We start from the raw sequence: 23175 nt of genomic DNA, 5'->3' as shown, positions 1-23175 counted from the left end.
ACACATACATACATGCAGGAAAAACATACATACAAATCCTAAAAAAAAAAAAAAACAGCTGGGTACAGTGACACTTGCCTGTAATTGCAGCTACTTAGGGAGGCTAACGCTGTAGGAATGTGTTTAAAGGCATCTTAAATATTTAGCAAGACCATAAGTCCCAAAAAGGAAGAAAACAAAAAAAACCTAAATTAACTTTGAGTGATGAAGTAACTTTTACCCTAACAAAAGTACAGTTTTGCCTGGATCTGTTTCTTATTTCAACTTGAAGTCCTAATCTGTCATAGTCTAGAGAGGCCTGAAACACAGAACATGAAAAACCTAAGAATCAGGGTATAGGTGCAAGAGTTTTTCCTGGCGATGGTGGTGCATGCCTTTTAATCCCAGCACTTGGGAGGCACAGGCAGTCAGATCTCTGAGTTCAAGGTCAGCCTGGTCTGCATAGGACAGCCAAGGCTACACAGAGAGACCCTGTCTCAAACCAAAAAAAAAAAAAAACAAGTGTTTTAGGTGAGAAAGAATGTGCCTGGTGTCAGGCAGCCCTTACTTTCCAGGCCATTTTTCCTAAGTCAGCATCTGTGGGCCTTTGTGAAGTTAGCAATGCTTCAGCCTCTCCAGCTGTGACGTGAAAAGAACTTGAAGTTTGAGCCAGGTGTATGGCACACCTCCATTCTCAGCACATGGGAGTCCAAGCCCATCTGAGCTACAGGACATGCTAGCTCCATATAATAAAATTGGGTGGCATTAATAGATGAGGGAGGAAACCATACCAACTGTGTAATTCTTTCCTTGACAGGGTCTTTGTGTATAGTCCAGACTAGCCCCAGCTTTCCATGTGAGGAACATAGGCCTTCAACTGTAATACCAGCTGAAACTTTTCAACAACAGTGAAGGTCTGGCAGTGGTAGCACACACCTTTAGTCCCAGCACTCAGAAGACAGAGGAAGACGGATCTCTGTGAATTCAGGGCCAGCCTGGGCTACAGAGCGAATTCCTGGATAGCTAGGGCTATGCGGAAACCCTGGGGGGGGAGGGAGGGTTGTTGTAGCATTTTCATTATGAAAACTTTAGAGCCAGCCAGTATCACTGCTTCCCTGTACCTTCTCTGAGCACACTTCCCTGCTCGGGGTCTTTGTTTTGGTTGCTCGTAAAAATCTGGAGAACTGAAAGGGAAAAGATGATCTTCCAAATGTAAAGTTTTGTTTTAAAGCCCGATACAGTGGCGCACGGTTGTAATCCCAGCACTCAGAGGCAGAGGCAGGCCGGTCTGTGAGTTCGAGACCAGCATGGACTGCAAAGTAAGGCTACACAGAGAAAGCCTGTCTCAAAAAAGAAAAAAGTTTTGCTTTAAATTGATACGACTGGTCTCCAGAGGGCAGTCTATGAATTTTTGTTCCCGGGGCGCAGGCTAAGTGTCAAATTTTCAGTCCCTAGTAAATGGTAAAGAGTAATGATGAATTTTTCTATTTATGACCTTTACTTTGATAGACAATGTTTTATTTACTTTTGTTAAACTGCCAGTTTTTCTTGTTAAAGTAGATGCTTTTTAAAAAATAACTACGTAAAATTTAAGACAGTGTTCAGGACTGGTTACCGTGGCACGCTTTTAAGCCCAGCACTGTGGGTTCCCGGCCAGTCTGGCCTACAAAGCTAAACTCCAGACCAGCCAGGGTTACGTAGTGAGACCTTGTTTCAAAATAAATAAATAAATGGCTTTTCAGTGTTTCTGATTTCGCACTTCGGAAATCCACTCTGAGGATCTCTGAGCCTCTATCTTAGGCGTTGTTTGTTGTTATTCCTAGCCGTGCTTTCCCTAAACAAGCAGGGCTCAACAGCCGCAACACTAAAAACTGCTGAGGTGCAGGACACAGCCACAGCACTGGGGTGGGGGGCTCCCCCATCCTCGTGGCCACCTTCGGAGCCCCGGTCACCTCCCGCTGCCTAGATGCAGGGCGCCTGCGGGGCCTCCCGTCGGCCTACGGAGCTGCGGTCTGCTCAACCGTGCGCGCCCACTGTCTGCCGGAGGCCTGCACCAGCCGGGAGCCGGCGACGCCCCGCCCCCGCCCCGCCGCCGGCCACCCGGCCACTGCTGCCAGTCCTGCCTGGTCGGGAACAGCTGCGAGGCTGGAGGGGCCAATGGCTGCGGCGCGGGCGAGGGGCGTGAGCACGCCTGCACACATGTGACGTCAAGGCCGAGCCCCGCCCCGCGCGCTGGGAGCGCTCGTCCCGCGGGGCCGGGGGAATTGTTCCGCTGCCGACATCCAGCCCGGTAAGGGGACTGCGACCAGGAGGGAGAGGTGGGAGGGCGAGGGTGGGTCCACGGGGACCAGTGAGGCTCCAAATCTTAGGAGAAGCAGAAGGACCAGCACCTCCATTTACGGTGTGCGGGTGCTCCTGGGGTCGCAGGCTGCTGTTCTGTCCAAATTCTGGACATAGACCACCCCTCCCTAAAGCGTACCGGAAAGTAAGCGCTTGCTTGGGAAGGGCGGCAGGACACCCTTCCCAAACCTGGAGCCAGGCGGTAAAAGCGGGTTGCTGAAATTTAGCGTATATGTCAGGAAAAGCACTGATCCCCTTGGCCCAAGCAAAAAGCGAAGAATTCGCTCTTATTTCCATCTTCGTTCCTTCGCCATCCATAAGAGCCCCATCCCTAGCATCTCAGCAACCAGCAGCTTCTGACTTCTCTCCACTTTGACTCTCCTGGGTCAGAGAGGCACTGGGTTGTGAGGAAGACACTGCTGCAGGACAGAGGGCGGAAAAATTAACTTCCTTCGCTAGCCCATCCCCTGATACCCTGGCCACTGACTGCTCGCTTTGCTGAAACCACTAGAATGGCATAGACTACAAGGTTAGGGTGGAGACTGTGAACTGGGGTTGAGTTCCCAGCTCGGGTATTTATTTAGAGGGGCGGAGGAAGAGAAGAGGAAGGCCGGAGTGAATGTTATTACTTGTTTACTCTTCATTTCACTTCCTCTGGGTAGAGATGAGGACACAGGTTCATGGAAGCCTGCTTGTGTTGCCTGGGGAGCTGGTTAATGACAAGGCCTGGTTTTATAAACCCAAGGCAGCTTGCTTCTAGGGTTTGGGCCCCTTCACCCCATTAGGCTGCCACTACCGCTCATCTCTATTTTCATCAGTCTCCCTTTAGAAATAATTACAAGCTGTGTCAATGGGGATATAGCTCAGTGGTAGGGCTGTAACATTCTTAAGGCCTTAGATTCAATACCCAGTGTCATCAAAACACACACTCACACCAGCAAACCTGTATCTGTCCTCTAGTCCCTTGGCCTGGGGCATTGCTCTTTCTAGAGGCCTTTGTACTTTTCTGTCCGCACTCCACCCCCATTCCCTCTGAAGGGCTCCGAGTTTATTCTAAGAACCCATTCGGACCTTGCATTCTCAGCTCCCCCAAATGTCCCCCTCACAGAGACTTTTCTGGTTTTGAAACCTAGAATCTTCTTCTTCTTCTTCTTCCTCTTCTTCTTCTAGGTCCTCCACAATGCTGCTGCGGTTCTACCAAACTGTGGCGACAGGGCTTCCTCGGGCCTTCAGGTAGGCTATCCCATTCCAAGACTTATCTCCTAGTCCATCTCATAATTGTCTTACCTGGTAGATATTTATCTTATCTGGCAGATAACATAGTGCCGAGGTAGAAGAAAGTGAAAGCCATATTTCACTGGTCCTACCCATCAGGAAGAAACTGAATTCCAGCTGAAAACCAGTGACTAATGAGGGAGAGGCAGCCACAGGACTTTTTGTGCTACCTCTGTCTTCCAGAGTCAAGTCAATGCCCTTGAGGCTGTGCATTCAAGCATGTTCCACAAACGATTCAGCTAGGCCCCATCCTCCCGGCCTCACCTTCCCTGATGGTAACTCACGGACCAGGGGATGGAGAGCCATGGGAACCCTGCTCGGCCTCGGTGCAGTGCTGGCCTATCATGAGCATCAGTGCAGGGTAAGTGGGAAAGGGGCTTCAGTGTCGTGACAAAGGGGTCTTACGTGCCCTTGCCTATGACGGCTCTGTCTTCATGAACTGCAGAAACACTGCAGAAGTTCCCTTAACTTCCCAGGCTGACTGTGGGTGAGGTCAGAATGACCTAGAGTGATTTAATATTCTGTTCCTTTTGCTCTCTCCCTTCCCTACCCATAGGCTGCTCAGGAGGCACCACGGATATACACTAAGGAGGATGTGCGTGCTCACAACAGCGCTGAAACTGGAGTCTGGGTGACTCTAGGCTCTGAGGTCTTTGATGTCACAACATTTGTGGACCTACATCCAGGTGGACCGTCAAAACTGATGCTAGCAGCCGGGGGTCCCCTAGAGCCTTTCTGGGCCCTGTATGCTGTTCACAACCAGCCTCATGTACGAGAGTTACTGGCTGAGTATAAGATTGGGGAACTGAACCCTGAAGATAAGTTAGCCCCCACCTTGGAGGCCTCTGACCCTTATGCTAATGATCCTATTCGTCATCCAGCCCTGAGGATAAATAGCCAGCGCCCCTTTAATGCAGAGCCTCCCCCTGAACTGCTAACAGAAAACTACATCACACCAAACCCTATTTTCTTCACCCGGAACCATTTGCCGGTACCTAACCTGGACCCAGACACCTATCGCTTGCATGTCGTAGGGGCACCTGGAGGCCAGTCACTGTCTCTGTCCCTGGATGACTTGTATAAGTTTCCCAAACATGAGGTCACTGTCACCCTACAGTGCGCTGGCAACCGGCGCTCTGAAATGAGTAAGGTCAAGGAAGTTAAAGGTCTGGAATGGAGAACCGGGGCCATCAGCACAGCACGCTGGGCCGGGGCACGGCTCTGTGATGTGTTAGCCCAGGCTGGTCACCGGCTCTGTGAAACTGAGGCCCATGTCTGTTTTGAGGGGCTGGACTCAGACCCCACTGGGACTGCCTATGGAGCATCTATCCCTCTGGCTCGGGCCATGGACCCTGAAGCTGAGGTCCTCCTGGCGTATGAAATGAACGGTCAGCCTCTGCCCCGAGACCATGGCTTCCCCGTGCGGGTGGTGGTTCCTGGAGTGGTTGGTGCCCGCCACGTCAAATGGCTGGGCAGAGTGAGTGTACAGTCAGAGGAAAGTTATAGTCACTGGCAGAGGCGGGATTACAAAGGCTTCTGTCCGTCGGTGGACTGGGACACAGTAGACTTTGATCTGTCTCCGTCCATTCAGGAACTGCCTATCCAGTCAGCTATCACACAGCCTCAAGACGGCGCAATGGTAGAGTCAGGAGAGATGACTGTCAAGGGCTATGCATGGAGTGGTGGTGGCAGGGCTATAATTCGAGTCGATGTGTCCACGGATGGCGGGCTGACCTGGCAGGAAGCCGAGCTAGAGGGGGAGGGACAGCAGCCCAGGAAAGCCTGGGCTTGGCGCATATGGCAGTTGAGAGTTCACGTGCCAGCTGGGCAAAAGGAATTGACCATCATTTGTAAAGCCGTGGATGACAGTTACAATGTGCAGCCAGACACTGTAGCCCCCATCTGGAACCTGCGAGGCGTACTCAGCAATGCCTGGCACCGTGTCCATGTTCACGTAGTCCCATGAAAGCCTGGGACACAGCCATTCCATGGGGCTGGATGTCTCCTAGCCAGTCCTCATTTTGCATCGCTCAGATTCTGCAGCCATATGTGCAGTGTGTAAGCACTGCCCATTACTGTTTCCTTTTTGTTTCTTTGTCTTGCTTTGGTTGTGTTGTAGTGTTTTGAGACAGGGTTTCACTGTTGCCCTGGCTCTTCTGGAATTTATTCTATAGACCAGGCTGCCCTGGAACTCAGATTTGCCTTCCTCTGCCTCCAAAGTGCTGGGAGTGCCACCAGAGCCCAGTGTATGCCACCAGCACCAGGCTACACAGCTATTTTCTGTTGCCTCTGGGATGCAAAGGGGTTTCCCTCCTAGAGCTCTATTTTTAAAAATATACCAATAAAAGCGTTTGTTATGACTGGAACCTCCTGGGCCTGGACAGTGAACATGTTGCAAGAGGGAGTCCTAGGGGGAAGGATTTGCAGTGGCTGGAAGATCGAGGAGTGGATCCCCCTTCTCAGGTCTGCTATCATTTGCATCACTACCTAAAATATTGACCGGGAGATACCTACCAAGAGAGAAGAGACTTTAAAAAAGTGTTTGCACCCTCAAATCGTTTCCCTAGGCAGGATTTCTGCTCCCTAGGCAGGATTGACAAAGAATGCAAATATTATCTTGAGGAGGGCAGAGGCAAACCTTGGCACCAGAGGCAGACATTCTGGGGCACGTGGGGCGCCCCTTCAAAGTGCACCTAGTTTGCAAATTAGATGCAGATGAAGGGATAAATCTGACTTAACCTCCACACAGCAGGGCCTTTTGGACTTAAATCTTTCGGCGCTCGGCTATTCTCCCCTAGCTCCTTTTTTTCCCTCAGCAGTCTCCGGGGCTTGGGGGCGCTCGGAGTTTGGCCCAGTCGCCTGTCGCCTGGTAGTGGGACCGGAAGTTACTCAGGAGGGGGGCAATGGCCGTAATAGGGGGGGCTTGGTGGGGGGGCCGGTCCCTCCTCAGGTGAAGCCCCTGATGGAGATGGAGCGGCCACCGCTGAGCGCCCGGATCCCGGCTTCGGTCTGGCTGCCGCCGCCTCAGTGACCCCATTCCCCCCTCGCTGGGTCACCGGGGCCAGAGTGGGGGACTCCCCACCCCTCTTCTCCCACCCGACGCGGTCCTTCTCCCCCAATACCCTGTGCGCGCGAAGACGCCTCAGGTGAGTGAGGGGCGGGGCCCGCGCGAGGCGGGGGCGGGGCTTGGTCTTCGGGGCGGGGCTTTGGCGGGGCCTAGAAGTGGGGAGTCGCAGCCTGGGGGAGGGGCGGGCTGGGTCTGAGGGACGGGAGCTTGTCTGCAGCACCTTGCCCAGAAAAGGCTGAAGACAGACAGGAACGAACATGTGGGAAATAACTAGGACAGAACAGGAACAGAACGGCAAAAACAAAGCGGCTGAGGGCCGGAGAAAGCAAGGGGCCTGGGGGCTTCCCGGAGAAGGCGGCAGGAAAAGACCCAGGCCTCCCTAGAACTGTCTCCAGGAGGCCGTGAAAGAGTGGGAGAGACAGAGAATGGAGCACTGTTTGTACTTCTGTTTGGGTGAGAAGCCTGGAGAACTTGAGAAGCAGGGCTAGGAAGGAAAGACCTCGGGAGCCCTGGAGAGGAACACGGGGGAAGCCCTATGGTAAACCGCCGAACCGGAGCCACATCAACTTGGGAAGCAAAATGCTTCTTTCTGAATATTAAAACCATCCTCAGTGTACCTCCTCATACAGAACCATCTCAGTTTTGTTTGTTTGTTTTTTGTTTTACCCTTTATATGTTAGAGTTGTATTGTGTGGGTTAGTGGTTTGGTTGGTTGGTTGGTGAGTGTGGGTGGGAGAGTGGGTGGGAGAGTGGGTGGGTGTAGGTGTGTGAGTGGTTGTGTGTGTGTATGTGTGTGAGAGTACAGGTTTCTGCGTGTGAGGGGGTGTGTGTGACAGTGTGTATGTACAGCATAACTGCATGCCAGGGTGAGGACAACTTTGGAATCAGTTTTCTCTTTCCATCTTTACGTGGGTTCCAGGGATTGAACAGATGTCAAAGGTTCCAAGGCAAGTGAGAATCATGGTTGGGTTTTTCTGAGAGAGTCTCGTGTACCCCAGGCTGGCCCTGAACTACGAAGCTCACAATGATCTCCACCTCCTGAGCTTGTGATTCTCCTGCCTTAAACTTCAGAATGCTGGAATTGCAGGTGTGTCTAGCTGAGTTTTCCTTCAGTTTCTCTGTGGGTTTTTGTTTATTTGATTGGGGTTATGGTTGCTTGGTTGATTTGACACAGTATCTATGTCCCGCTCATTGTCCTGAAACTCAGTCTGTAGCCCACGTTGGCCTTAGACTCACAGAGATCCAGTCACCTTTTTCTGATCCTGAGTTCAGGGATTAAAGGCATGTTCCTGCCTTTAATGACATGACCCATGCCATTAAAACCATGATAAGTTTTCTGTGTGGGGGCTGGGATCTCGTGTTTCCAAGGCTAGCTTCAAATTTGCTATAGCACATTGAACTTATGAAGCTTCTGCCTCCATCTCTCAAGAGTAGGGATTACAGGCCATCACCACATAAGATTGTGTTTTATATTTAAATCATGACTAACCCTTTCTTGGGAAAAGCAGAATGTTCAGTGGAATGTGGACTTTCTGCTATGAGCTGTTTTAGAAAGGAGGTACCTCATTTGCTCCTCCAAGGTCAAGATGATAAACTCTTATCAAGATCTGATTTATCAACGACTGGCCCACGTAAAGCCTTGCCCATCTTCTGTCTCCACACTCCCTTTTCCCATAAATGAAACTGTCAACTGTTACACCCCCTACTCAGTGGCAGGGACTGAGGCCCAGCTGCGCCATTGCCTACAGCGTCCCCTGCACTTCCTTGATCTTTGGGGGGAATTAAGCTCAGGTAAAACCAGTTTTTGTTTGTTTCAAGACAGAAAGAATTTTCCGATGAACCAGTATGAAGAAAGCTGGTGGCTGGCAAGATGGTTGGTGGTTGAAGGTGCCTGTCACCAAGCTTTGATGACCTAGCTTGAGTTCAATCCCCAGGACACACAGGGTGGAAGGTAGAACGAGCTCTGAAATTTGTCCTCTAATTTCCATGTAGTGTTTGCCTTGCAAGCATGAGGACCTGGGTTTGAACCTCCAGCATCCATGTAAAAGCTGAGTGCCACAAACCACATCTGTAATCTCAGTGCTTTGGAGGACAGAGACGGATGGATTTCTGGATTCATTAACCATCCAGCCTAGCCAATGAATAATCTCCAGGTTGAGTGTGAGACTCTCAAAAAATAAACTGGGAGCCAGAGAGATGGCTCAGTGGTTAAGAACACTTGCTGCTTTTTGAGAAACCAGAGTTCAATTCTCAGCACCCACACAAGGGCTTGTAGCCAGCTCTGTGCTCCAGTTCCAGGGGCTATGAGACACTCTTCTTCTTGGTACACGGACACACACACACACATGCAAAACACCCTGTCTCAGTCACTGTTCTATTGCAGTGAAGAGATGAAGAGAAAGCTTTTAAATGGAGGCTTGCCTATAGTTTCAAAGGTTAAGTCTGTTATCAGCATGGTGGCATGCCGATAGTCACTGGAGCTACGAGAGACTGTGGCTTTCGAAACCTCAAAGCCCACCCCACTGACACACTTCCTCTAACAAGCCACACAGCCTATCCTGTCCGTTCAACTGGTGCCACTCCTTTGTGACTAAGCATACAAATATATGAGCCTTTGGTGACTGTTATTCAACCCACCATACACATACAAAATATAATGGGAAAAAAAAAACCGACATGGAGCCCAACATGGTGACACACATCTTTAACCCCAGCACTCTGGAGACAGAGGCAGGCAGGTCTCTGTGAGTTCAAAGCCAGTAAGAGCTACATAGTGAGATCCTCTTTCAAAAATAAAAGGGCTGGAGAGATGTTTTGCATGCAGGTATGACACCCTTGGGGGTCACAAGAGGGAATAAAATTCTCTTGAACTGAAGTTATAGTTATGAGCCACCATGTAGGTGCTAGTAATCAAACCTGTGAATGCTCCTACCTGCTGAGGCATCTCTCCAGTACCTCCACTTTTGAAAAGTAAGCATGTCTCAAAAAATAAAATAATAACTTAAAGGAGCCCATGTGGTGGTGGTGCATGCCTTTGATCGGAGCACTCGGGAGGCAGAAGCAAGCAAATCTCTGAGTTTGAGGCCAGCCTGGTCTACAGTTAGTTCCAGGTTGGCCAGGACTACACAAAAACCTTATTTATTTATTTACTTACTTTCTTGTTTAAATGAAGGACTGGAGAGCTGGCTCAGTGGATGTCCCCTCAGACAAAAACAATCTTAGAAGAAACTGACTTTCCCGTTGGAAGGCAGAGCTGCCTTTGCCTGGGTAGCCTTAGACCTTTATCTTGCCCTAGTCAGTAAGCGCTGGTGATGGCCACTGAGTGTAGTTAGTTCACAGGCAACTCCTGAGCAGTCCCCTCCATAAAGAAAATGCATGTTTCAAGACATGACCTTTTTCCACACTAGTCGGTTCTGAAGCCAAAGGTTATTTCTTTCAGGTGTTTGAAATTATGTAGAAGTTTTGATTGAGGTAGGGTGGCAAAAAATTGAGGCATCCAGCAAATACTGTCTTTCATGGCAATGCTGGTCGGAAGACCCTGATACATGCTGTCTGAAGAGCTCACTGTTGTTGTTTTTGTAACTTTTTTTTTTTTAATTTCCTCTTTGTTTTAAATCTGCAGCTTATGTTTTCTTTCCAGCGTGGGAGAAACTTATCCCAGGTTTTGTTTGTTTGTTTTATATGGTATTCTGCCTGCATGTGTGCCTGCACACCAGAAGAGGGCACCAGATCTTGTTATAGATGGTTATGAGCCACCATGTGGTTTCTGGGAATTGAACTCAGGACCTTTGGAAGAGCAACCAGTGCTCTTAACCTCTAGCCATCTCTCCAGCCCTTATCCCACATTTTAATACCCCCCATTTTCCTCCCACCATCCACAAAAGAATTTTTTTCTCTCAAATTGACATATCCTTTATGACCCTCCCCCATCCACCCCTTCTTTACATACACTGGGTGCACACATATAAGCATGCTAGCTAAGGATGTTAAAGAAGGATGCGTTATTGTTGGTCAGGGGCTTCAAGTCTCACTTTACTCATTTAACTTGTAGGAGCAACAAGGGTCGTGGTAGCCGTGAATGTGGACAATGCTGTGGCAGAGACCTACCTTTTTTTATTGGTGTCTTAGTTAGGGTTCTATTGCTGTGAAGAGACCAAGGCATGACCAAGGCAACTCTTACAAAGGACAACATTTAATTGAGGCTGGCTTACAGTTTCAGAGGTTTTATCTTCATGGTGAGAAGCATGGCAGCATGGCAGCATACAACCTAATGGTACTGAGCATTAGGTTGAACATAAGGAGACCTCAAAGCCCGCCCCCACAGTGACACACTTCCTACAGCAGGGCCACACCTACTCCACCACACCTCCTCCTAATAGTGCCGCTCTGTAGGAGCCAAACATTCAGACACATGTGTCTCTTGGTCAAACCACAACTGGTCTTATTCCTCTGCTTGCTGGAGACAGCTTTGAGTTCCAGGCTGCCTCTTCTCAAAAGCGTCATTGTCAAAAAAAAAAAAAAAAAAAAAAAAATAGTGTGGTGGCACACGCCTTTAATCCCAGCACTTGGGAGGCAGAGACAGGTGAGGTCCAGGCCAGCCTGGTCTACAGAGGTCCAGGACAGCCAGGGCTATGCAGAGAAACCCAGTTTTGTTTTCAGGTGGGGGTGAGGAGCATCATTGTCCTGAAAACAGAGAGATAAGGTCAAAGTGTGCCAGTCAAACACAGCTAAGAACTTGTAAGGCTGATATGAAGCTAATCCCTTCTCCAGCGCAGCCTTGTAGGTACTAGCCTTATGCTGGAGTGGTCCCCTGAGCCGACTAGAGCTATTTTTATCATAAAAAGATCCAGTGAACACCAGTTTGGTATTGTCTTCAAGCCCATAATTTCTAAAAACAAAACAAAACAAAAACATGAAACTAAGAGAATTATTCTTTATAAACCTTATGTCTCCAGTTCAAGGATTTAAGTCCCTGTTGCTTATGGATAAGTGTGACCGAAGTTCCGGTCTCCCACATCCGCGTAAGTGCCAGGTGTACTGGCTGGCTTGTAATGCGAGCATGTGAGAGACAGAGACAAGGAGGGCTCCCGACAGAGCTGGCTACGTCAGCTACCTCCCAGTGTGCTGGCTTCAGCTGAGAAACCGTGGCTCAGATAACACATGGTAAAGATAGAAAATCACCATCCATCTCTGGGCTCCATGTGCACACACATGCACATACTCATGTGTGCCCACAAGAATATGAACATGCATGCATTCATGCCCACCAAAAACTACCTCACAACCCGAGAAACAGCCAACAGGTTTCCCCAGGCTTGCCAGCTGGAGCAAGCTTGAACCTCACGGCACAAACCTCTGCTCATATCCGGGGTACTATTTCTACTGCTTCTGTTGTTTCCCAGGTAAGTCACTTTTAGCTTGGTTTCTTCTCCAAGAGATTAGAGATCAGCTCTCAACTCCACTCCAGCTCTAAGCTCAGGGAGCCTCTGACCTAGCCCTAATTCAGGCAGTAAAGAGGCTTACCAAAGTAGCTCAGCACAAGCAAGAATCTTTGGTACCCAAGGAGCCTGGAAATGTCTTTCTGGCCCAAGAAACAGTGAGCTCTTTGGACCTGCATGTATCAGGGACTTCTGGCTAAAATTGCCATGAAAAGCAGAGTTGTCCACCTCTCCAAAGTTTTACCCCTCCTCCAATCAAGACTTCTATGTAATTTCAAGCACCTGTTTGGGGAATTGTTGACATCAAAACTGTTTTAAAGATAAAAATAATGCCAACATGGTGGCACATAACTATAATCCAAGCATGTAAAAGGCTGAGGCAGGAGAGTTGCTGTGATTTTCAGGCCAGGCCATGTGAGCAGGAGAGATGGCTGAGCAGGGAAGGGTACATGCTGCCAAGCTTGATGATTTGAGTTCTATCCTGGAGCCCACATGGTGGGAGAAGAGAACCAGCTGAACCCCGTTGTAGTCTAACCTCCACACATGCTCATACACATCTACAAAAATAAAAACATAATGTAGGAGCTGGAGAGATGGCTCAGTGCTTAACAGCACAGGACCTGGGTTCAATTCCCAGCCCCGACATGGCAGCTCATCATCTTCTGTAACTTCAGTTCTAGGGCATCTGACACCTTCTTTTGGCCTCCTCAGGGACACAGACATAATACATGCAGGCAAAACAACCATATACATAAAAATATTAATGAGTATTCGCTTCAGCAGCATATATGCCCCTGCGCAAGGATGACATGCAAATTCTTGAAGCGTTCCATATTTTTCAGGGTATCAAAGCAGATGCTGAGACTTATAGCCAAACTTTGGGCAGAGTGCAGGGAATGTTATGAAAGAAGGGAGAGCTAGAAAGACCTGGAGGGGACAGGAGCTCCACAAGGAGAGCAACAGAACCAAAAAATCTGGGCCCAGGGGTCTCTTCTGAGACTGATACTCTAATCAAGGACCATGCATGGAGATAACCAGAACCCCTGCTCAAATGTAGCCCATGGCAGCTCAGTCTCCAAGTTATGGGAACAGGGACTGTCTCTGACATGAACTCAGTGGCTGGCTCTCTGATCACTTCCCCCTGAGGGAGAAGCAGCCTTGCCAGGCCACAGAGGAGGTCATTGCAGCCAGTCCTGATGAGACCTGATAAGCTAGGGTCAGATGGAAGGGGAGAAGGACCTCCCCTATCAGTGGGCTTGGAGAGGGGCATGGGAGGAGATGACAGGGAGGGTAGGATTGGGAGGGAATGAGAGAGGGGGCTATAGCTGGGATACAACGTGAATGAACTGTAATTAATAAAAATAAATAAAATTTAAAAATTAAAAAATTAATGAAAATTTTTGTATGTTTGGTTTTTTTTTGAGAAATGGTTTCTCTGTAGCCCTGGCTTTGTAGACCAGGCTGGCCTTGAACTCACAGAGATCCATCTGCTTCTGCCTCCCTGAGTGCTGGGATTATGCCACTGCATCTGGCATAAAACTTATTTACTTTTTTTTTTTTTTATGTGAACTGGTGCTTAATGTAACTTTTTAAAAAGGGATTCTGTCAAGCCTGGCATAGTGGCCTGTTAGACAAAGCAGAGAAACCCTATCTTGAAAAAACAAACAAATAAGCAAGGGATTCTGTCAGGTTCCTAGGGGCGTTTGCCACCAAGCCTGAGACCCTGGGTTCAGTCCCTGGAGCCGACATGGTAGAAGGAGAGAACTGACTCTTACGAGTTGTCTTATGATATCCTGACTTGTACTGTAGCACAACTGCTCCCCAGCACACACACAGGCAAAGACTGTCACAGGGCTGGAGAGATGGCTCAGCTCTTCTGAGCTCTTTCTGCTCTTCCAGAGGTCCCAGTGCCCATGTTGAGCTAAAAGCCACTTGTCACTCCCATTGCAGGGGAATATGACACCTGTGGTCCTAGACACCAGCACTCATACACACATGTGTAGACATGGACATGCACAAAACTTTTTTTAATGTACTGGGGTGGGGGGGGTATGTGCACATGAGTGCAAGTATCTGTGGAGGCCAGAATAGAGTGTCGTATTCCCTAGAGCTGGAGTTACAGGTGGTTGTGATCTGACGTGGGTACTGGGATCTGAACTCATATCTCTGCCGAGCCACCTCTCTAGCCCCTCATACATATACTTTACAATAATATAACCTTTTGTTTGTTTTTCAAGACAACATTTCTCTGTGTATCAAGCCCTGGCTGTCCTGGACTCACTTTGTAGACCAGGCTGGCCTCAAACTCACAGAGATTCACCTGCCTCTCCCTCCCAAGTGCTGGGATCAAAGGTGTGCACCACCATGCCATCTATAATATAATATTTTTAAGAGGCTTACTTGGGGCTGGATTGAGAAGTCAGTTGGTAACACGTTTGCCTTGTCAGCATGAAGAGCCGAGTTCAAACTCCTAGAGCCCATGTATAAAAATAAACTAGAACAAATACATAAGTAAATAAAAGCAGCTGTAGAGGCTCACGCCTAAGCTCAGCACTGGGGACACGGAGAGAAGAGGGTCCCTAAAGCTCCTTGGCCAGCTAGGTAGCTGGTTGGCTAATTCCGTCCAATGAGAGCCCTGTCTCAAAGATGAGGATGAAGCTGGTGGGAACCATCAACAGGTGAAGGTGCTTCCTCTCCGGCCAACCTCACTCCGCAGAGTAGGGGGAGAGAGCCTGCTCCTTTAAGTTGTCCTCTGACCACCACATATGTGTTGTTCTCTGGCCACTATATACACAGGCATGTGCACACATGCACATACAAGGCACGCATAAGTAAAATTTAAAAAGGACCCTGTCTTGAAAAAAATGAGTAACTAAGTAAGAATCAGTAAAGCTCACACTGAGCTCTCCTACTGCACTTTCTCTACCCCTGCAAGCACACAGTTGAACACTGGTGACCTTCAAGCGTTGTTCCATAAACACAGGGCGTGGGTACTCACGTGTATATCCAAAAGACTCAGAAAGTGGCATCTTGTCCTCCACACCTGATGACTTAAAGCAATTAGTTTGGCTTTTTTTTTTTCTTCTTAGTTTCTTAAATCCTAAAATGAGATCTGGATGGGGGGTTACAGTGGGAGAGATTCTGTACTTCTCATAAAAACCTCATCTTTCTCTCTTTTCTACAGTCTTCATGGGGAGGACAGGGGAGCAGAAAGAACAAGAGAAAAGATGCAGCCATCTCAGATCTAAAAGGAGACAATGAGGTGATATTTCCCCTTGCCCTGGTATTGTGAGTCTACCCTTTGCTCCTTCTTATTTTAAAGACTGGTCCTGGTCTATAGCCTAGTTCTGAAAAGGCCAAGTAAGAAGCAAATTTAGTTTCTAGCCTATGTTTGCTCCTATTGCAGGCTGAGTGGGAGGTACAAAGGAGAGGGCAGTGCTGTGGCCTGTTCAGTTCCTAAACTCTCACATTCAAGACTCTGGAAACTGTAGTTGATATTGTTAAGAACTACTGGACTCCATCACCAACTCAATCCTAAGGAAAACCAGAGAAACGTTCCCACTTCTCCCTGCTGCCATTTGGAAGTAATAACCAAAAGTATATCATGGAGCCTGGTGGTGGTGGTGGTCGTGATGGTGATGGCACAGGCCTTTAATCAGAGCAGAGGCAGGTAGATATCTATGTTCAAGGCCAGCCTGTTCTACAGACTGAGTTCCAAGACAACCAGAGAAACCCTGTATCAAAATCCATCCCCCCCCCCAAAAAGTAGGTCATAGAGCCTTGCCACTCGTCTTCCTTCACCATCTTCCTAGCCATTTTCTACCCATTAGATCATAAGGAGTGTGTTTTCAATCCATAAAATTTTGGCATGCCATTTTTTAAAAAGTGGATTCTTTGGCAGATTTGAATAATTTTGCTTACTGGAAGTAACCATATTATTTTAGCCTATTAAAGCCAGTATGTAGCTCATGCCTATAATCCCAGCATTTGGAAATAAGTTCAAGGCCAGCCTAGGCTACATATTGCGTTCTGGGACAGCCTTGGCTGTAAAATGAGACCTCATCTCAAAAGAAAAATCCATATATATGTGTGTGTGTGTCACACATACACACACACACACACACACACACACACACACATATATATATATGGTGGCACCAGGACTGTAATACTAGCACTTTGGAGGTGGAAGTGATGGATTAGGAGTTCAAGGTCATCTTCAGTCACAATAGAAAGCTGGAGGCAACCTGGGCTATATAAAACCCTGTCTCAAAAAATTAACCTAACACTGAAAAATAGCCAGTCAGTGGTGGGACACACTTTTAATTCCAGCACTCAGGGAGGCAGAAGCAGGCAGATCTAAGAGTTTGAGGCCTGGATGTTCTAGAGAGTGAGTTCCAGAATAGCCAGGGCTACACAGAGAAACCCTGTCTCAAACAAACAAGCAAAACATCAACTAAAATAAATAAATGTCGATTATTTATTACATGGAGGAAATTTTACTTTCCCATATGTTTTACAGAAATAGTTAGAGACACTTGAGTGTTTGGAAAGACATGGGTATGTAGGACACAGAGCCAACCCTTGGAAGTCAGGGCCTGGGTTGACGTCACTGCCACCTGTTAGGGTCTATAGGGAGTTCTCTCTAAAAGTGATGCCAGTTTCAGCCACTCCCGCTCACTGATAGCATGTGAGAGAAAGCTGGTGCCATGGAGGACATTGGCTATTCTGGCAAGTCATTCAAAACGTGGGAGAGGGCTGGTGAGGTGCCTCTGTGGGTGCAGGTGCTTACTACCAAGGCTTTGATGCCTGAGACCACATGGTGGAGAGAGAACCAGCTCCTACAAGTTATCCTCTGACCACCATAGGCTTGCCTTGACCCCCCCTCACCCCCCCACACCACACAGACACAATTTTAAATTAAATAAATAGTAAAAATGGGTGGTGGCGGGGGAGACTTACCTGGCATGTGTGAAGGCCTGGCTTCTTCTGAGAGCTTCCTTCTGGCTTCTTCGTACTTCCTTCTCAGCGGGGAGGCAGGGGAGAGACCCGCTGTTTCTAGCTGCTCTTCGTTCAGGCATTCAGTTCATTGAGCTGAGTGTACATTACATATCTGCCTCCCTCTGTCACTGGATGGCATTATGATTCTGCTTTTGTTTTGAGTCAGGGTCTTGCTGTGTAGCTCAGGCTGGCCCCAGACTCAGGGCAGTCCTCTTGTCTCAGCCTTTCAAGAGCTAGAATTTCAGAGTGTACCTGTGTGTGTGTGTATGTGTGTGTGTGTGTGTGTGTGTGTGTGTGTGTAGACAAACTCTTAGTCCTAGTACTCACTATATAGCCCAGGCTAGCTTTGGACTCAGGGTAATACTCTTGCCTCAGTCTCTCTTAAGTGATGGCGTTCCAAGTGCGGACCAGCAGGCACGACATATTCATGCTGCTTTAAACCACTTGCCTTTCCATCTGAGAGCTTTGAGCCAAACTTATATTGGATTGCTAACTTTTTCCTCCTCATACCACCTTTCCCAGGTCTCTAGCAGTCTCTGCCTAACCTGCCCCAGTTTCTCTAAGGAGACACTTGGAGCTGCTTGCCTGCTGGGATAGGGGAGGAGGTGCTTTCAGCAAAGGTGAGAATCACGTGCTCTGGGAAGATTTGGAAAAGAGTAAAGTCCATCTACTGATTTGCTCCTAGCTCTCAGAAAACCAAGACTGAGAACAGCAGTCTGTAGACACTCTCCCTTCCAGAATTACTGTATTAACATTTGATCAGTTGGAGAAAACTGAGGACTGATTTTGCCCAAAGTATGCCACACAGCGTGTGTTAAGAATGAGAAGGGCTCAGTTTACCACCAGAATGAGAGTCTAACTGAGGATGCGCTGCTGGGGCTTAGGATGGTGCCACAGATAAAGTCCATACCTTGCTCACATGAAGACCATGTTGAAAGCGTGGGGAAGCCTGGAGAAGCAGCTTAGTCATGCTGCTCACTTAGCAAGCAGAAGTCCCTGAGTTGAGTTCTCGGCGTTGCATAAAACTGGGTATGGTGGCACATGCCTATAATCCCAGCAGCTGGGGTAGGTGTAGGAAGATCAGGGCTTCAAGATCATTCCCAACTACAAAGCAAATTTGAGGACGGCCTGAAGAGAGAAAAGGAGAAGGAGGGGACCAGGCATGATGGCTGTTCTAGCACATGTGTAATATAAGTGTTGGGAAGGTGAAAACAGGTGGACCCCTCAGCCTTGCTGACCACCAGCAAGTGTACTTAGCAAGTTCCAGACCAGTGACCCTGTCTCAACAACAGGGAGATGGCACCTGAGGAGTGACACCTAAGATTGTCCTCTGGCCTGTATAGGCACCAGCACACACACAAGGAAACACTGCTCAGATCTTTCTGGAAACTGTGGGCCATGTCAGCAAGGATCCAGGAAAGAGCACCCTTCCTGAGAGAGTGCTTCAGCTGGAGAACCGACTCAACCTGTCCTGCATCTGAAGGAACAGACCCCTCTCCTACACTGGTCACTCTAAAGAAAAACCAAAACACTTCTTTCTGTATTGTTTGAGACAAGTTTTCCTGGAGCCCATGGTGGCCTTAAACTCAATTTTGTATCTGAGAATGACTTTAAATTTGTTCTCTTTCTGACTTTATCTTCTGAATGCTAGAATGACAGTTAAGCAGCAATGCCAGGAATGCAATCCAAGGCTTTGTGTGTGACGGGCAAGCATTCTGTCAGCTGAGCTACAGCTCCTCCCTATCTAGCCTAGCTTTTGAAAGGAAGTGTCTCCTTCAGGACAGGAGCTATGGCTCACTGGCTAGAAGCAAGTACTGCTCTTGCAGAAGACCCCATACCTGCACTGGGTGGCTCATAACTGTTTGTAACTCCAACTCCAGAGGTGTCTTAGGGTTTCTATTGCTGTGACGAAACACCGTGACCAAAAAGCAAGTTGGGGAGCACATGATTTATTCAGCTCACACTTCCAGATCATAGTCCATCACTGAAGGAAGTCAGGACAGGAAAGCAAATAAGGCAGGAACCTAGAGGCAGGAGCTGATGCACAGGCCATGGAGGGGTGCTGCTTATTGGCTTGCTCCCCATGGCTTGCTCAGCCTCTTTTCTTGTAGCACCCAGGACCACCGGCTCAGAGATGGCACCACCCAAAATGGCCTGGGCCCTTCCTCCATTGATAACTAATTGAGAAAATGCCTTACAGCTGGGTTTCACAGAGATCCAGCATTTCCTCAAGTTAGGCTCCTTCCTCTCTGACAACTCTAGCTAGTGTCAAGCTGACAAACAAAACCAGCCAGTACAAGGGGAATCCAATGCTTCTGGTCTTCAAGGGCATCTGCACACCTGCGTGCACACACACACACACACACACACACACACTTCAAAAATAGATCTTAAAAGGAAGAGTGTGTCTTGGAGAAGTAGGAGAGCTGTGTTCTAATTCTCATTTCAGTTTCCCCAGGCTTTAAGCCTCAGTTTTTCCAAACAGAAAGTGGAAAAATGCTCTCTCCTCTCTGCGGAGGCAGGACTGTCTGCGGGAAGGTGTGCAGAGCACCTTGGGCTTTGTGGTTGTTTTTGAAGAGACAAATCCGAAAGGCTGTGGAGTTGATGATTTCTGAGTACAGACTGACCTCCCTTGTCTTGGGATCTCTGACCATCTCTTGATTTGTGGGTATAATTCCAAAGGGTATAAGTTATCTGACCACACAAACTTGGGCTCTTCTGATCACTGTCTCCAGGGGGAACTTTAAGCAACCACTGAGAGTTGTTGCTGGTTGGAACTGGAAATGTAGCTCAGTGGTAGAGTCTGTTCTAGCTCTGGTTCCAAAGCTCAGTCCGTCCCAGGAGGTCGAGACAAGAGGAGTTGAAAACAAACTTAGAATTGTTTCCACACATCCAGGATTCCTACGGTTAATGCTAGGAAATCTCTGATTAGACGGAAGGGAGAATCTTTGCAGAGTAATCACAAGCCTGTGTTTCAGACTTTCTCATGAGCCTTGCTCCACATAAGATTTGGGCAGGAAAACAAACATTTCTCCCCCATGAGCCCATCTACATGCCCTTAAGAAAGCTTTCCCAACAAGCCAAACTTCCCTCTATCTGCCTTCCTGAGGGTCTTCAAAGAGCCCAGGATGCCTGGTGGCAGATCGGTTGTCCTTGCTTCATTCTTGTTTCAGCAGATCTGCCCTGGGGCATTTATACATATTAGGAGGGTGGCAAAAACAATTTATAATGTATATAAATTTTTACCATATAGATTTTTTAAAAGATGTATTTATTTCACTTTATGTGTGAACGCTTGCCTGGCTGTAGTCCCCCTGGAGACCAAAGGAGGAACCGTTTTTGTTTTTTTTTTTTGAGATTTTATTTTTATTTTATGTGTGAGAGTATTTGCCTGAATGTATGTCTGTGCGCCGTGCTATGCAGTGCCCAGGGGCTGGAAGAGAATTACAGACAGTTGTGAGCCGCCATGCATGCTAGGGCCTTCTGGAAGAACAACCACTGCTCTTCACAGAGCCATTTCTCCAGCCCAATCTCTCTCTCTATCTCTCTCTCCCTCTCTCTCTCTCTCTCTTTCTAACACAGGGACTTATTAGGTAGCTCTGGCTGGCCTAGAACTAGATTTCATAGACCAGGCTGGCCTTGAACTCACAAGAGATCCATTTGCCCCTGTCTCCTAAGTTCTGGGATCACAGACATAAACCACCATGCCTAGTTCTAAATAGAATTTTGTTCTTGTCCTACTTCCAAGGACTCCTAAGGAGATAATTCATTGCAATAAATTATCACTTTAATTGTTTAATACTCTACTGTTAGATTTCCTGTATACAGACTAACATGCATTCTTAAATTAAATTCTCTCTCAATGAGTGGCAGTGACACACAACTGTAATCCCAGCACTCAAGAGATAGAGGCCAGCCTGGTCTATAGATCAAGTTTTAGGACAGCCAGGGCTACACAGAGAAACTCTGTCTCAAAAAAAAAAAAAAAAAAAAAAAAAAAAAAAAACAACTCAAAACCAAAGGAACAACAACAAAAGCCCTCTCTCCTTTTTAATTAGTTATTTCTCTTTTAGAAAGGATTTCATTTATCCCAGGCTGGCCTCGAACTCACTGTCTAGCTGAAGCTGGTCTTGAACCCGTGCTTCTATCCCTCCTGCTTCTATTTCCTAACTGCGGGCAGGTGTGCACCATTTTTTTTCTTTTCTTAAAATAAACATAGTGGGGCTGGAGAGAACGTTCAGAGTTCAGAGCAGTCACTGTGCTTGCAGAGGACTGGGGTTCAGTTTCCAGCACCCACTCGGTGGCCCACAAACATCTGCAACTCCATTTCCGGAGCCTTGATGACCTCTTATGGCCTCCTCAGACACTGCACTCATGGGGTGCACGCAGGCATGATACTCATCTACCTAAAATACAATGTAAGCATACATATCGTATTTATTTAGTTAGTTATCTTTAGCTTTTCAGGTAGGGTTTCTCTGTGTAGCTCTGACTGTAGTGGAACTTGCTTTGTAGACCAGGCTGGTCTTGAACTCACAGAGATCTGCATGCGTCTGCCTTCTGAATGCTGGGATTAAAGGTATGCACCACCACTGCCTGGCTAATTTAAACATATTTTTAAAATTAAAAACAAAATAAAATATTCATTAAGCAGAGGGGTGGGAAAAGCCATGTGCAAGTCTAGGCATGGGAGTCAGGCAAGTTGGTGTAGGACTTGACCCCAGCACAGGGGAGGCAGAGGCGAGCAGATCTCTGTGAGTGGGAAGGCCTGAAGCCCGGCCTACGTGGAAAGTTCCAGGACAGCCAAAGCTAAAACAAACAAACAAACAAACAAACAATCAAAGTTTACCATTGAGGTAGAGTGGCACAGCATTGCCAAGCATGTACAACACACACACGCAATGTTAGTTACGCCTTCAGTAGAGAGATGTCACTGAGCCTTGAAGTGCTCCTCTCCTATTCCATGTTCCATTCTCCTGGCACCTTACTTTCTCCTACACACACCCAAAAGAAAAGATACCTATAATAACTGAGTAGGGCTTTTTTTTTTTTTATAGCCTGGGTTAACCTGGAACCCAAGACCCTCCAGCCTTCAGCTCCTAGTGCTGAAATTAGAGGCATGCAGCAGCCTCCATGGCCAGATGCAGCTCTTCTTCCAGTCTTTTAATGGAAGTCTGAAGCTCTATGAGGCTGTTTCTTTGCCTCTCTAGGATGGAAGTGTGGAAGTATAACCCAGCTGCTATATCAGTTCTGCCGAAGAGCAAAGTTCAGAACCCTCAGCACTAACATAGCATGACTACTGCAAAATCTTGATTGTCCTAAACAATAGGGGTTGGCGACACTTGTCAGGCAGAGGCGGACACTCATGCAGTGAGTTTCAGGCCAGCCAGGGCTCTGAGGCTCCATAAGCAAGCAAGCAAACAAGCAAATAAACAATCTTTGCATTTACATAACATTGTCTATTTCCCAGGACCAGAAAACAAATTTTTTTCTTATCCTTTAGATGTCTTGTTTACTCCAGCATGTAGAAGAAATAACCTCCTCCCTCCCCAGCTGTGGCTCCTAACAGAAAGCCTTTTCTCTCTCAACAGAGTCTTTGTAAGATGGACACGGAAGACTGCAATGGGCGCTCCTCTATGTCTGGTATGCCTTCTGTGTGTTCCATTCAGATGGGCGTGGGAGCAGACACTTAGAGCTTCAGCTAGTGAACACAGCTTCTACTTGACTAAATGTCAGTCACAGTGGTCACTCAGTGTGGTAGTGTCTGCAGCACCATGTGGTCCCCTTGTGGTTTTCTTGGGTTGTTTTGTCTTATTTTACTTTATTGTTTTGGTTTTGGTTTGGTTTGGTTATTTTGAGACAAGGTTTCTCTGTGTAGCTCTGACTGTTCTAAAACTTGTTCTGTAGATCAGGCTGGCTTGGAACTCACAGAGATCCACCTGCCTCTGCCTCTCAGTGCTGGGATTGATGCTGTGTGCCACCACTGCCTGCTGCCTTGTGGTTTTATATTCAAAATGGCTGTTCTTTTCCATGCTGCAGAGAGGGAAGGGATGAAATGGATTTGAAACAAGTAGA

The 23175-nt window shown here is 47.7% G+C and overlaps 2 protein-coding genes across 3 annotated transcripts in view; both read left to right on the top strand.

Annotated features, from left to right (window-relative positions):
• The first annotated feature begins 2132 nt into the window (after window positions 1-2132).
• Suox (sulfite oxidase) lies at window positions 2133-5960 on the top strand. The gene is made up of 4 exons (XM_021654823.2): window positions 2133-2269; window positions 3490-3552; window positions 3778-3955; window positions 4151-5960. The coding sequence occupies exons 2-4, from the start codon at window positions 3500-3502 to the stop codon at window positions 5558-5560; spliced, it is 1641 nt and encodes a 546-aa protein (XP_021510498.1). The 5' UTR covers window positions 2133-2269; window positions 3490-3499; the 3' UTR covers window positions 5561-5960.
• A 142-nt stretch (window positions 5961-6102) lies between these two features.
• Window positions 6103-23175, top strand: part of Ikzf4 (IKAROS family zinc finger 4) — a 35701-nt gene continuing 18628 nt past the window's right edge. Inside the window, exons 1-3 of one of the 2 annotated variants that reach the window (XM_060371471.1) lie at window positions 6103-6740; window positions 15284-15361; window positions 22692-22743. In XM_060371471.1, the coding sequence (XP_060227454.1) occupies window positions 22704-22743 (40 nt within the window). In that variant the 5' untranslated portion in view covers window positions 6103-6740; window positions 15284-15361; window positions 22692-22703. Of the gene's footprint in view, window positions 6741-15283; window positions 15362-17620; window positions 17721-22691; window positions 22744-23175 lie in introns of those variants that run through there. The other variant, XM_060371472.1, reaches the window with a different exon arrangement.

This window comes from Meriones unguiculatus, chromosome 18 (assembly GCF_030254825.1).
Source record: "Meriones unguiculatus strain TT.TT164.6M chromosome 18, Bangor_MerUng_6.1, whole genome shotgun sequence".
In the NCBI taxonomy this organism is placed as follows: Eukaryota; Metazoa; Chordata; class Mammalia; order Rodentia; family Muridae; genus Meriones; species Meriones unguiculatus.
Note: the sequence above shows the minus strand (reverse complement) of the source record. Positions and strands in the feature narration are given on the sequence as shown.